The sequence below is a fragment of the Sinocyclocheilus anshuiensis genome, unplaced genomic scaffold (assembly GCF_001515605.1).
Source record: "Sinocyclocheilus anshuiensis isolate Anshui unplaced genomic scaffold, SAMN03320099.WGS_v1.1 scaffold2347, whole genome shotgun sequence".
In the NCBI taxonomy this organism is placed as follows: Eukaryota; Metazoa; Chordata; class Actinopteri; order Cypriniformes; family Cyprinidae; genus Sinocyclocheilus; species Sinocyclocheilus anshuiensis.
Genome location: NW_015541043.1, coordinates 207,570 through 222,712, shown reverse-complemented (window position 1 = coordinate 222,712; position 15,143 = coordinate 207,570). Strand labels below are relative to the sequence as shown.

Sequence of the window (15,143 nt, the reverse complement as noted above, 5' to 3'; positions counted from 1 at the left end):
AAATGCATCATTTTATTTTTGTTGGATAATTACCATCATTGTATCAATTTTGAGCTTATTTAGACTGCCTTGTGCATAATTGTTATTTTTATAATTACCAAATAATGCACATATAAATGCAAAATGCTGAAACAAGTGTAGATGTATTAACATGAGAAAGAAATGCTATATACACGCACAATCAAATACAGTGACACAATATAGCCCTAAAAAGCATATAGTAGTAAAAACATCTAATTTCTGATAAATTCAAAATAAGAATGCAACCGTGCACGTGCAAAACAATGCAGTGGCCAGGTGAGTAGTAGTAGTCTAAATGGGGAAGACGCTTTAATATGCAAACTGTCAAACAGCACAGTACATTGTCAGCACAATAAATAAGCTACCACTTCTAAAAACATCAAAACACATACAGATTGTACTAATTGACCATTGCGACCGAAGCCTAGCCCCCACCAAGCAAACCCCTGACACAGCAGAGCCGGATCTGTCAGATGCAAACCGTACCAAAACACTGGCACGCCAGCACAAACAATTACACGTGCTCAAAAAACAATCCCAGACGGCAGACACTGACCTCTATTTTACTGTATGTAAAAATTGGGTAATCAATGTACATATGCACATAATTTTCAAGAAAAAAAAAAACACTGATTGTTATACTGATATAAAATGATGTACACTAATGAAAGCCTCATCGCAGACCTAATATCATCCATCATTAAAAATCCACATAGATCAAGCACTAATGTTGGTCCCTGAAGTAAAAAAGACACCAGAGCATCATCTGACAGCCCTGACCCCCAGAGACCCCATTATTAGCATATGATAAAACACTTTGAGTGGGAGAGCAGCATCTTCACTCCGCCGTCTCACACAAACACCAGAGAGAGCATTACTCTTGCCACCTGCCCCAGAGTGCTGAGGTTAGCCAGTATTTTCACACCATCGCTTTTAGACAGACATGTTTACTGCATACATATTTACCCCTGCACATCTGCACACATTATCAGAGCTGCGCAGAAAATGTGAAACATTCTCATTCAGACACATTATAGAAATGATTTAAAATCACAGATATGTGAAACAAGCACAATTTAGTTTAAAACACTGATTTATTTTTATGCATTAAAAATCACAACTGAGAAACAAATACAGAAATACACAGAAAAATTTAAAGGGGGAAGTAATTTAATTTTAATGGATCTCATCTATATTTCCACATTAGTAGTTGCTAAAAAAAAAAAAAAAATAGAAGACTGTATTTCATGAGAAGTGCATAATGTTTGCTTGCATGATGCGGATGTACAGATGAAATGCAGCTGTCAAGAGCTCCAGTTGCCTCTGTTGAGAAAACAAAACAAGGCCTCGTGCGCCCCTGCACCGGTCAAACGGATCATTGCGTACACCTAAACAGACCGGTAGGGCCAGATAGGCTTCCTCTGTCAATTCAGAGATGCATTCGCTAATAATGCCTTTCACAATGCACGTAAATGCAAAACACATCCGATTAAAAAAATATATACTAATGCTTCAATTGACATTACAACTATTCTCACTGAACCTTATGTCTCTTTAGAAAATAAAACATTGAGATTTTGGAACGTTCAAATATGAGAGAATACTGCACAGATTGTTTTGCTGGGTGTTAATCGGTGATTGTTGTGTATGTAAGGGCGCAGATTGGCGCCCCCTCAGATCAGTGCGCGGTACTGCACCTCCACGGAGCCCCAAGATAATCAACAAAATGGTCGCTTTGCCCGTGGTCACGTGACTCCTTTGTACTCCGTAAACCGTCTACAGACATAAATACTGCATAGTAATTACCTCCGAGGTTATATTTGTAGAGAAAAACCTCTAACGTTTGGGCCCAATATACTAAACCTCGGCCGTCTCGGACGGTAGCGACATATTTGACGCTTTTCTGCAGGAAAAATGGCGGCCATTTTGTGTACACTGGCGCAGAGAAGCAAGGGACGCGCCTCTGACAATAAAACTGAAATTGTTTTCAAAATACATGACTCTAAGCAATAAAACGTACCGATTCCTCGTCTTTCTCCATCCCCGTGGGCATCTGTGGCACTGCCCGGTTAATAGACGCATATTCGTGCAGGTCGGGCAGGTCCTCGCAGCGGAAGACGGGTAGAGGCTTGGAAGCGTCCAGCGCCCGCGCCCGAAACGACAGTTTACTCATTTTTCTTTATAATTCGAGATGCAGCATAAATCTATCCGATCCCCTAATGTTCCCTACTGGTCCGATTAAAGTTCTCATGGATGATGCCGGTTCGGTGTCCAGCAGTGCACGGGTCGCTCGGTGGAGGTGGCGGGGCGAGCGGAGGCGCGAGGCCGGGTGTCGGTCGCTCTCTCTCGGTGTGTGTTTCCAGCGCGCTCCGGTCCCTGATTCCAGGCTCAGTGCGCCATGGCCAACATGGCGGACATTAAAAACACTCTTTAACGGTCCGCTCGTGTTTAGCGGCCCAACCCCCCGATCCCAGATCAGCCATTCCCACATGGGCTTACAACGCATGCGCTTGTGGAGCTCGAAGACACGGGGGAGGGAGTGAAAACCACTCCCCATACCTTCTGCAGAGCGCGCCTCTTCAAAAAACATGTCTTTTTCGCCGGTGTGCTTAAGATATACAATTTAACCGATATGGGAAAAATGACGACAGACTAATAAAGTCTATACAAAGACGCTCGTTCTTAACCGATTAGTATTTGGCTGTCGGTGAAGTGCTTTTCTACTAAATCCATCTTGTAGTCAATGACAGCACAAGGCAAAAACAGTTGACCTAATGACAGAAGGGCTGCATTTCATTGCCTTCAATTACTGCTGCCTGTTCCATGATTGAAAAATAAGTATTTGAAAAATAAATTTTCACTTTAAAAAAAACAAACAAATAAAAACAATTCATTATAGACTTCCCTTACTTACAGAAGTTGGTTTCATTTCACATTGGTCACAAAACCTTTCTAAATTAGCTGTAAAATAATAATAATAATAATAATAATAAACGCAATGTAACCAATGCTTTTCCTGTCAAAAGAATAATAAAAAAAAGATAAATTATATAGAGTTTCAAATCAATGTAACATTTGAATATTAACCCTGCAACTTCGAAATTAAATATTATAACTACTTATCAAGTTCATCAAAATGCTTGAAGGACTGCTTTAAAAAATGTATATTCATCACCCAGTAAAAAAAAAAAAAAAAAAACCTGTAAAAGTTGGGGTGCTTTCACACTAGCACATTTGTTGCGTACCCGGGTTCGATTGACGTCAGAGTTCGGTTCGTTTGGATGATGTGAACGCGGTCTTCCGAACTTGGGTGCGCACCCGCGAACCGTACCAGAGTCCTCTTAAAAGGGGTGGTCTGGAGCACGGTTCAAGTGATCTCCGGTACGGTTTGCTGCTGATGTGAACGCAATCGTACCAAATCACAGAAGTGAACCGCTATTAATGACATATTATTTGATAAAAATGTGTTTGTGCGTTTCACTCACTTTCCTGACGAGCTGCATCATTTCTGTTCACCTTCAGAATTCTTTAGAGCATTTGTAGTACATTCGTAAGACAGACGTGAGTGCCGTTATGTACTGAAGCTAATTTGGAAACAAAACCAACGGTTCAAAAACATAAATATAAAATTGAAGAGAGCAATGCTACGCATTTTGTCGCCTTCTCTGGCGCAGTCGTTACTAAGCAACGGGGTAAACAGCTGCTGGCTTGATGATGTAAACGAACAGCGGTTTGGACCCAAATAATATAATGTGAACACAGTCCAGTCGGGGGATGCAATCAAACTCTGGTTCGGACCAAACAATCGAACCAAGTGTGAAAGCACCCTTAGTAGTAGTATTATTTTATTTAATGCCATCTCAGCATCTGAGGCTATTTTAATACAAAGTAAAATCATATTTGATATCCAAGCTATAAAGTTATTTGATCATCCTTCTGAAGTGAGATTACTTTTCTATGTGAACGTCTTGTTTGTGTTACTGACCTAATTCATTACGAGTCACTTCAGAGTAACCTTAACTTAACTAGCAACATTCCTTTAATAAAGTCCTACTTATACAATGATTTGACAGCTGCATAAATGTTAAATTACTTCTATCAGTAGGTTAGGCATATGTATGTTTATATTTGTAACACTATGGCCCTGTGAGGAACAACATTTTGTTCCTTTGTATGTCTTCACACATGCAGTTTTCACAGGAACATCAGGGAAGCATTGCAGCTTGAATCAAGCTTGGTCAAAGATGACAAAGCCCAAAATTTTCCCTTTAAAAGGAGATTTATCCCCAGCTTTATCTTATTGATGTTGCAGCAATCTCAAACACTATTCCAACTAGACGCAAAGAGACAAGTGCCTCATGGCAGTAATGAGATGCCCATAAGATCACATTTCACTGCAAAAACATTCACCATTCCCTTTCTGTCTGTTAAAGCAGTCATATATACTTTCTCCTGCATACATCTTCATACATACATGCACTTACATCATAACCACCTTACATCATAAGACCACAATACATAAAGCACAAAAAAAACATCCAGATATAAGTGTGCAACTATAAAAAAAAAAAACATGCATTAACAACATATGATGTAATCGCATGTGTTTATGGGTGCATTTTCTGATATGCAGTGTCTAAGATAAAGCACCCAAGATATGATCTAGTGCAAGTGTGGGTTTACCTCCACTCCCAGAAGACCCACACCTCTGTACCTGTCTGACCCTCCAGAGGGGTAACAATCAGTCCGTCATCGTCCATCCCTGTCACACATATTGACATAAACATGAGCATTGACCATGACCATACTCTTGACCTCAAGGGTGAAGGTGCTGCCATATCTCTAGGACAACAGCCAAATTATGACATAAGTGCAAATGCACACAGCTTTCTTGTACCAACAAAGAGGAAACGTTACATCATTGCTGCCTGTTGTTTCCTACGTTGAATTAATAAAAGACAAATCTGCAATAGCGCCACCATGTTAAAACACTGAACAATAACGCATTTTCGCTCGCAAATCCGTTTGACCGTTCACAATTATGTAACTCCAATCCGGATTCTAAGTACGTTAAAGGAACAACGGGCGCTCACGCAATATGAAGCTCGCGGAGCGGAAGAGCATATAAAAGCTGCTCCTATTTTGGCTAACCGCGGAAAAAAACATATCTGACAGGAAAAAAAACGAGTCGTGGCAAGCTTTTAAAGAGGATGACACGTAGACTCGCAGTTAATGTGCGGAGATGATGCGGCCATCCGCAGTCAAAGCCTTCTGCAGATATTTAACCTGCGCGAAAAGTGCACCTTCGGCTTTGTTTCAACCCCCAAACAGCTCGCGAGCGATCATACAATTCCGACATTTTATCAAAGTGTGCCGTTATCAAGGCGGAGCTTATTTGGGAAGATATTTTGAGTTTATTTTCCGGGCTGATGTGGCATAATGATGTTGGGAATATGCTGACGCTCGCCTGCCAAGTTTACAGTTGGACTCGCTCATTCAGCAAACCTTTATGTTATCAAAACATTAATCGATCAATCCACTTTATAAACGGGAGGCAGACAGATAGTCGGCACTTACCAGCTCTAGCTCCAGAGATCTCCACGGGTCTGTCCTGAATTTGCCACATTTCAGTGGTTTAGACGGCGTAACGGTGTAACGCATCAAGGTGGTGTTTGGCAAACAAACGGTACAGTCGTCAGACAGTCTCTCTCGCGCTCGCTCTCTCTCTCTCTCTCTCTCTCGTCTTTTGCCTTCCGTTCGACACAGCGATTAGAGAATCTCCTCGGTTAAATGAAGACAACGCAACCCCGTTAAAAGATCCGGCAGGGAAATGAAGGAGTTATTTGAGTCATATTAAGGCTGTAAGCAGACCCCGGGGACAGACCGAGACTGCCACAGGGTTAATAACTTTGCAATGGCAGCGAGACGCCGCCTGATTGGTCAGTGAGTGGCACCAATCACCTGTGGGAGGCTTCAGGCATATGATCCAAGTAGCAGCATGAAGAGATGCTGTGGCAGAACTAATTGCTGCAAAAATACACTTAACCCCTTCTATTGTCTTGTTCTATTGTTCTTTTTTTAACCGTTGTCGGTATTGAATACAACTAAATACTACTGTGGTAGCAGGGAAAACAAGCACAATAGAAACCGAAAAACAAAAGCCTTTAGTGTGATTGTTTAAAAATTATAGTTACACAAAAGCTGTCGCTGAGGCGGTACCTTTTCAAAAGGTACAAATATGTACTATTTGGGTACTAATATGTAGATTTTGGGTGCTAATATGTACCTTTACTGTACTTATATGCACCCTTTAGGAGTAAATTAGTTTTAAAAACTCTTGTACATTTTTTCGTGTGTAGTTATCATCCAAAATTGAATTTCAGCAGATATATACATTCAGTTTCACATTCATAAAACATTGATGACTCATCTTACACCAGACATATTTTTGTCCAATCAAATGCTCTCTAGAATGAGCACGCCCCTCCCCCAAATACAAACAGCCACTGACTAGCATGGCGAAAAAAATGTCACCCACACAATGAGACTATCAATACTGTATTTAATAAACCCCACACTGTTTTATTGGCTTTATAGAACGTTTTCAAAAATAATAATCATTGGTGAATCTTGTTGTGACTTCTTGTGCTCTGGAAAACCATAATCTCACGGGAAATGAGGAGTTCGATACTTACATATAAACATTACAAAATACAGAAATATAATCAAGCAATAAGAAACTAGCTTACAAATCAGTTCTCAACTGGGAGGTTGGGACCCAACATTTAAAAGGGAGGATAAAACTGTTGTTGACAAGTGGGTATGAGTGGGTATTTTGGTCCAAAGTCAAAAACGGTTCCAGATTACTTTAAATACAGTTTATGATACTATACTAGGTCACCGATGTAAAATCTGGGCGATGAAGCAAAGACCATCTGAGAACCACTGCTGCAAGCCATCCTGAAGATCCATCAATTTCCCTCATATTTGGGGTTCACCACAGTTGTCACAGCACTCTTGTAGATGGGGTTGTCACCCTAAACAGAACAGTAGGTATTATTATCCCAGTATTTTTCTCATAGCATGTTCAGTATGAACCCCTTAAAATGTATTTATTTGCAATATTAAAAAATAAATATTAATAAAGAGGTGCATACTGTGTCCCATCTGGCATTCATCTTCTCTTTCTCGAACTTGGCGAACTCTCTGCGGTCATGAATAATCATGAGCAGCTTCCAGATGAGCAGAAGTGCTAAACCAATCAGAACGATTCCTGCGACCACACCCGCTACGATGGGGATGATGTCAGGGCCAGAGGGACACTCTGTGAACACAGGCACAAAGCATTATGGGAAACAAGGTAAAACTTGTAAACTAGTTATCAATAGCTATGAAATAAGAGAGTCTGCAAGAAACAGAAGTTGCAGTCGTCTTTTTCCACTGTTGTGATGTATATCCGAGTCTCAAACAAGAAAAAATGTAGGGTGGGACTTGATTTTATCTATTGGGAATTGATTGGATAATTTTCGTTTGTTAATTGTTGCAATTTCACGGAAGTGACAGGTGCATTCAAAAAGAAAAAGCAATCAGGTTTACTTTAGAAGTTAAGAGTCCAGTACTCATATTTGTATTTAATATTTGTAAAAAGAATTGTAATTGGCAGGGACGCGGGAAGTAGGAGACATGAACTGTACAGAATGCGAACAAGATTAACTTTAATACAAGGAGATAATGGCGCAAAAGGCCCCCCCCTTCACCCAACACAGACACACACAGCACCCCCAACCGAAAACATCTTCCCGCACCTCTGGTACTTGGTAACATTTGTCCATCATTTTTACCCTTTTTTTCAGCCACAAGGACATCAATGTTGTCATCGTTCTTGGTAGCGTAGGTGAAGAAGAACCAGCAGTCATCAACGTCGCGCTCTTTGCAGAGATTGATGTAGGGCTGGTCATTGGGCTGAGGAAGTTCCTCCTTAGTCTTCACTGCTGTTAGACTGAAGGATCTGCAGTCAATCTCACATGTATGTTTCTTGCTACCTGTGCCAAATTGTTGGCACTCAACACAGTCCCTTTAAGCAAAACACAGAGGAATGTATTTAGTGCGAAACACTGTTTTAGAGCACGACAAGTTATTCAGATACAAAACTGACTACAAGCCAGTAGTTCAACCTACTGGGTTATCTATGTTAGCCTAACCTCATTAGCAAATGCTCCGCCAATAACTCACTTGTGTTTTGTGCAAATTCTTGGGCAGGTTGGGCAGATTTCACAGGTTGGACCCTCAAATCTTTGGTCGGTACATTTACACACGCCGCATTCGCAGGTGCCCCGACCGTTACAGATCAGTTTGTTACTGGCCAGACAGGTGGAGGTGTCCAAAGGGCATTCGCAAGCACTTCCTTTGTAATTGGCGTCACAGATACACTTTTTGCACTCGCATCGACCATGACCTGTGGGGAAAAGAATGCCTTAATAATAAATATGTCCTAATTCACTGCAAAAAATGAATTTCTTGCTCAGTATTTTTGCCTTGTTTTCCAGTACAAATATCTAAAGAGCAGAATTCATTCACAACAATAAAATATGTGAGAAAAATACAGCAAAAGACAGAAGTGCAAATTCTCGATGTGTTGTAGCCTACCTCCGCAGAGCTTGTTGTTGGAGCGGTCACAGCTGAAGTTGTCACACTCGCAGAACTTTCCGCTGTATATCTCCTCTGGGTTGTCTCTTTTCTTACACTCACACGTTCCACAGACACATTCTCCATTGTTGCTGCAGACGTCCGTCCTGTTATCCACGCGGCAATTCGCGTCCAGATCATCTGTCAGGAACTCATCTTGGCTGCACTCACATAATCTGCCTAGCCGGCCTTCATTACACCTGATATGAGAGATAACATTGAATCAGAATGATCGTCAAATGATCTGCATTTGCATATGAGATTAACCACCTCTCACACCTGCATACTCCACACTCCAGAGTGCCATGGCCGCCGCTACACTCCGGACTGTTCGGGATTCCGTCTTTATGACACTCACATTCACAGATGAAGTTGAGGACGATCTCCACCTCCTCAGTGAAGCCCTGCGGCTTGATCTTTACAGTCTCTGATTTATTTTTAGACGGACAGCCTGTAGCCGTGATTTCTATATCAAACGTCACCTATGAGGCACAACACGTTGTTTTGAATGCTAAGGCCTCGTGCACATTACAAATAAGGCGCTCTTTGTACACATTTAGAGATTCACTAAACAGTCGTGTACTGTAAAAACAGTTGGAATTTTTACAGAAAAAGCTTTTAAACACTACAGTAAAAATGTATTGTTTGATTGCAGCCTATCTTACCATATACAGTGAAAAACAGAAAATGGTTTAACATCACACTATATGTAATTTTACCATAAAATACTTTTAAATGTATGGTTTTTGCAAGTAAAGACTATGAACTACCATATAATTTATGGTGAAAAACAGGACTAAAAAAAAGGGACATTTCCAGAAGTCCCTGTGTGGCACATCAACACATATGATTATATTTTATATGATTTAGTTTATTGTCACTTTTGTTATCAGTAATGTATATTAGGATGTTTTGTGTTACAGTTCATGTTTATTTGTTTATTTCATTATTTTATTGTCATGTGCACTGCAAACCCTAATAAGTTATCAGAACTCTGTTACATTACAAACAATTTTATGTTGTAAAATGTACAGGCACAAATATGCCATCTCATAATATTTAAAACATTGTCACATTAATTTTATGGTGAATTTCTGGCAATCACAGCTGCCAATTTTTACCATAAATTTAACCTATTTTTCTAGCATGTGCCACTTTAGGATGCAGTATTTCATCTAAAAACCTGCGTCTTATACACCATCAGTTTATCAGCACTGAAATAGTGCAACATGGAGATTGCTTAGCACTGATTTACACACAATTGAAAATAAAAATAACTAGTTGGAACTAGTTATTAGAACTATTTTTTTCCCCCCAACAACTTGCTCTCCTCTCCCAGTCTTTCCTTTTGCAATTTCATTGGGTGTTGCTCAGTGCTGCTACAGTCTGAACTGGTATGTGTCTTAAATGTATGCAAACTAGAATATCATTGGTGAATGGCAATGAGCTGGAATTTTGCTACCATATGATAACTTGTGCACTAAGCTTAAGCTACAGCTAGCAAAATGGAGTCACTCTACAGACAAGTTCAGATGGCATTTATTGCATTCACTCTCTCACCTCATCCCCAATAGAGATGTTGGAGCACTTTCGACCATTTTCTCCTTTTTCACTCAATCCATTCTTGCAGTGGGAGATGTAGGAGATGGACACACCAGCAGGTAGCTTGCTGTCCTCAAGAATGACCTCTGAGGACAAAGACTGACGGACACAATTAAACAAAGAGTGTTAATTAAAGGGATAGTTCACTCAAATTCTGTCATAATTTATTCGCTCTCATGGTGTTTTAAACCTGTATGGCTTTCTTTATTGTGTGGGATACAAAAGAAGATATTTGGAAATTCAGTACTTCAAAATATCTTTTTTGTTTCACAGAAGGAGGAAGATTTGGAATGACATGAGGGTGAGTAAATGATGACAGAATTTTCATTTTTAGGTGCACTGTGCCTTTAAACTTCTAATTTTACTGGTGGCAGAACTGTTGATCTGACTGAGCAATACGCCTCTTACCCTTTTTCTGATCATTCAAATGGACTGAGTACATATTTAAGATTATAAACAACCCTTATGCGTGGGAACGGGCTGTCAAGTAAAATCTTTTGCAAGCAAGAAAAGAGAAACAGTGGTTTTGGTTTCACTTCCTTTTAACTCTAAAAGGAACTAGAGTTGACCACAGCCAACCATTACTGACAGAGATATTTGATGTATAACTTGAACTCACATTATATGCATCAATGATGAGCTGGATGACATTGGAAGAGTTGGTAGACAGTGTCCCCACTGCTGATTTAGGGATTAGAGCAGACAGTTCCTATTGCACACACACACACACACACACACACACACACATATATAGATGCATATGAGTCAATACAGACTACAATCTGAGTTAAACCAGATGCTTATATTATGAGATGATGAACATGATGTTGTTGCAATGTGGAGAAGATATAATATACGCATTGCACACACCTGATAAAGATCCCGGAATTGCTCTGTCACAGCAAAGATGGTCTGAATGTTGTTGTCACTCAGTGTGTCTACCAGCTGAGAGATGGTGGGGTAGTCCTGTAAAAAAAACAACTGAAATGAAAGACACACTCTGACATTTCTATCTATCTATCTATCTATAAAACTCATACTTACAAAGTAGTTGCTCATGGTGTACATATTATTCTCAAGATGGCATTTCCCGTCATTTGGACGAACGATGCCACCTAGTTTTCCATCTCCAGCTAAATGGAATCCAGCATCCGTGGAGAACACAAGGAGGCGAGTGACATTCCTCCAGCCGATCACTTCCTGAGATACAATGAAAACACAGCTAACAGAACACAGCTTCATGCTGCTCCCTAGGACTCAATGAGAATATTGATTGTGTTTCTGATTTTACAAAGGCTCAGTCACACGTTGACTACATGGTTAGTGTTTGATAATTAAATCAGAACCCTCAGGCTACAGTTAGAATTAATTTATGAAGATGGTGTTGAAGTAATTTCCTGTTTACATTAACTGAAACTTTGTGTACAGCTTCTGAAATTCAAAATTTGAAGCTTTTACTATTAGAAAAACTATTTTATTGGAATAAAAGGAAAGTCGATGTGGACACAGCCATTTGCAGGGCAAGTACAACACGACTTTGACTTTGCCCATAGCTCTGTGGCATTTATGGAATGTTCAGATCGACTCACCGTGCAGACCACAACTTGCATGATTGCATCAAATCCTGCCTCGGGAGAGTCCAGGTTTCCAGACGTTTTCTGCTTACTGACTTCTTGGGAGAACAATGCACCATCATCTGTCAAGTTCAGGACGTTTTTGTAGCTGAAGGGCGCTGAGCAGTCATTTGGAAAACATGGGTTCTTCAGATACTTCGGTGTCATCAGAATGAAAGGCATAACCAGTTTCTCCAAGAATGAACCAAAACCTGCAAGCGAGAGTTAGCAGATCATTTAACAGCTTTAAGAGTGTAGGCTGGTGTGAATGTGAGCATGCATGTCCTCCTAACCTATCCGCAGGTCTTTCGTGATGTGCTTCATCGCCCTGGCAAGTTCAGTTCCCAGGTTCTTGACATTCTCAAGATTACTCCGCATGGAGTCGCTGAGATCCATCAGGAAGTACAGATCGATGGGATAATCTTCTGCCCTCTTGAACGTGAAAGGAAACTTCTGAGATTCACCTGCAGTGTGAAAAGACGAGAGACAAAAAGAAATATGCTACGACCAGTTTTCTAAACTTATATTTTAGGTGATAAGACTCCCATTACTATGCTTACTAATAAAGTAATAGTTAACTTAATAGTAAATCAATAAAAAATCTGTCATCATTGACTCACCCACATGCCCTTGCAGACCTTTGACTTTTTTTTTGACTTGTGCAATACATTACAAATCTTCTTAAGTCATATAATAGCTTTGTTTGACAAACAGAAATTTGAATCATTAAGTCACAGATAATCTTCCTGTCCAGTGACAGTCGCTGCCGCATCGAGTCAGTCGGTGGGTGAACTTGAGGACCGAATCAATCCCATTCGTGCACTGTAAAAAAAATGCTGAGGTTGCCGGAATTTTACCGTAAAAAATACAGTAGCAACGTTTTAGGTTTTAACTTAAATTTACAGTTAAATACCGTAATTTCATTAACTGATATAATGTTAATATACCAACCTATTGAAGTACTGAAATCTGTTTTGTACCTTTGTAATACACTGATAACCACCAAATGCAGGTGGTGCTGAGAAAGTCACATGAGGAACCAAAGCCCAGTGTCATTCACACAGACACTAAACACCATCATGGTAACACACATGACACTGAAATAATGCAATGAACATTAATTTAACAACATTAGGTGTAACACGCAACCCTAATATACAAAACTGATAAGAAAAAACAGTTATTTCAACAAAAAAACATTACATTTGAAATGTAACGCAGGGAATTCTGGGAGTGTCAATTTACGGTTATTCACTGTAAATTATAGTCTTTTTCCACTTTCAAAAACGGTATACTACCATAAAATTAATGTCCAATACATGTAATGTCCAATACAGTTTTTCACCGTATATAGTAGGGGAATTTACTGTTAACCATTTAACAGGTTTTTACTGTAGCATTTTTACAGTCTTTTACCATTAAATTCACGGTCATTTTTTACAGTGTGAACTACTAGACATTCAGACTGGCTCAGTGAAAAGATTCAACTCAAACGAATGATTTGTTCATTAGTGAGAAGTTGTTTTTTTTGCGAATATAGTGCATGCCATTTTCTTTCACAAGTCTTACGTGTGGATTTAGAAGATTTGTAATATGACGCAATGAGTCATACGGTACACATTTATAGTACGTTTATGGTAATTATGTTCTTCAGAAACACTCCTGTGGTCCACTAAAGAAATCATACAGGTTTGGAACAACATAAGGCTGAGTAAATGATGAAATGTCGTTTTGAATGAACTTGTCCGGATTCATATCTCACAACACATTTTGAGACACATCCAGTGATGTTTTTGTGGTTCACAGACGGGGTCCAGTACCTGATCGGAGGTGCAGGGTGAGTTTCTGTGGCTGAATCTGGGTGATCTCATCAGGCCTCAGATTCTGTTCCCCATCAATTTTACGGTTTGTGACGGGTTTGTTCTTGTCGATGGTGACTATTCCTCGAGGGTTTTCTATGCCAAGTGCAGTGCAACCAGCCTTTTCCAGAGACTCCTTGTCATCACAGCGTGAAGGTTTGAAATCCTGTTAAGATGCAAGCAGACACTTGCTAAGCACACATGTACCAGTAAGACTCGGATCATCTTCCAGAGTCAGGATAAGATGATCAAATGTTGAAGACAAAATAACTTACAGGAATTTTGCACCACGCACACTGTGGCCCAATCTGAATACACTCTCCACATGTTTTGGCATTTGCAGAAATGCATATATTGCTGTCTGAACGCAAAACACATATACACTGCAAATTTAGAAGGCAAGAGCTAACATTGTACAATGTTACACCAGATTCAAATAATCATTTCCCAGTGATTAAAGCATTATGAAAATAAAAGCCAACAAGTAGATCTTTTGCAGAATAACAAGAGGGTATTTTTAACGTTTTTTCTTTGTATTTATGACGAAGCAGTTCACTTATTCATACAAAAAACTCATAAACCTAAACATTGAAAGAATGCCCCCTAAGGCACTAGAAAGTAGTCATGTTGTTGGCGATAAATGACTTGTATTACCTGTTTTTGCTCTGACATGAGAGACAAATCCTAGTAGAGCTGATATTAACACCACCTTCATATTCATCTAAATGCAGAAGAACATACATTTTACAGAAACACATCAGGGAGGGAGAGAGAGCAATCACTTACAAATACACAAAATCCTTGTCCGATACTCACATAAACTGTATACTGTTCACTATATTTTTTAAAATGTGTGTTAATAATCGACTCTTTTGTATAAGAAATATAATACTCTTTGCATCAAAAGTAGATTGCCATTAAAAAAGGAAGGGCACACAGGATATACAGCATATACTGTATATATATATATATATATACACAGTGGGTACGTATATATATATATATATATATATATATATATATATATATATATACTTAGTATATATACTACACAATATTAACTTACATAATCTATGACTAGTGAAATGTCATGAGATTTCATGGTCATTTTAAGTGAAAATATAAAAGTGAAAAAAGCTTAGTTACTCACCTTAACACATGCTCCTAAGGTTCCTCCTAGAATTGTATGTTTCTGAAGTAAATGTTTATATGCTCAACTTTCCCTGATGTCTTGTGTTACACTCCAGGTCACAGTACACCTTAAAAGTCCTGTAGGCATATGAAGAATATTTCTGAAACAGCACACAAAACAAAATAACAGTGGTTGTACTGAGTGTGTGTGAGATGTGCGAGCAGGTCTTGA

At 39.4% G+C, this 15,143-nt stretch overlaps 2 protein-coding genes across 5 annotated transcripts in view; both read right to left on the bottom strand.

Moving 5' to 3' along the window:
* LOC107690579 (enhancer of polycomb homolog 1-like) overlaps positions 1 to 5,907 on the bottom strand; it is an 18,257-nt gene extending 12,350 nt beyond the window's left edge. Inside the window, exons 1-2 of one of the 4 annotated variants that reach the window (XM_016488953.1) lie at positions 5,599 to 5,676; positions 4,705 to 4,783 (exon numbers count right to left, since the gene is read on the bottom strand). Coding sequence is in view for 2 of the 4 variants with exons in the window: in XM_016488951.1 (XP_016344437.1) it covers positions 2,042 to 2,194 (153 nt within the window). In the remaining 2 variants the exon portion in view is untranslated. Of the gene's footprint in view, positions 1 to 2,041; positions 2,559 to 4,704; positions 5,053 to 5,598 lie in introns of those variants that run through there. The other 3 variants (XM_016488952.1, XM_016488954.1, XM_016488951.1) reach the window with 3 other exon arrangements.
* Positions 1 to 14,501, bottom strand: part of LOC107690580 (integrin beta-1-like) — a 30,159-nt gene extending 15,658 nt beyond the window's left edge. Inside the window, exons 1-16 of the mRNA XM_016488955.1 lie at positions 14,435 to 14,501; positions 14,056 to 14,141; positions 13,742 to 13,946; positions 12,215 to 12,385; positions 11,898 to 12,133; positions 11,353 to 11,508; positions 11,179 to 11,274; positions 10,928 to 11,017; positions 10,267 to 10,407; positions 8,986 to 9,188; positions 8,668 to 8,906; positions 8,254 to 8,476; positions 7,863 to 8,095; positions 7,179 to 7,345; positions 6,593 to 7,058; positions 3,171 to 3,172 (exon numbers count right to left, since the gene is read on the bottom strand). Of these exons, the coding sequence (XP_016344441.1) occupies positions 6,993 to 7,058; positions 7,179 to 7,345; positions 7,863 to 8,095; positions 8,254 to 8,476; positions 8,668 to 8,906; positions 8,986 to 9,188; positions 10,267 to 10,407; positions 10,928 to 11,017; positions 11,179 to 11,274; positions 11,353 to 11,508; positions 11,898 to 12,133; positions 12,215 to 12,385; positions 13,742 to 13,946; positions 14,056 to 14,141; positions 14,435 to 14,501 (2,379 nt within the window). The 3' untranslated portion in view covers positions 3,171 to 3,172; positions 6,593 to 6,992. The remainder of the gene's footprint in view (positions 1 to 3,170; positions 3,173 to 6,592; positions 7,059 to 7,178; positions 7,346 to 7,862; positions 8,096 to 8,253; positions 8,477 to 8,667; positions 8,907 to 8,985; positions 9,189 to 10,266; positions 10,408 to 10,927; positions 11,018 to 11,178; positions 11,275 to 11,352; positions 11,509 to 11,897; positions 12,134 to 12,214; positions 12,386 to 13,741; positions 13,947 to 14,055; positions 14,142 to 14,434) is intronic.
* Between the last annotated feature and the right edge of the window lie 642 nt (positions 14,502 to 15,143).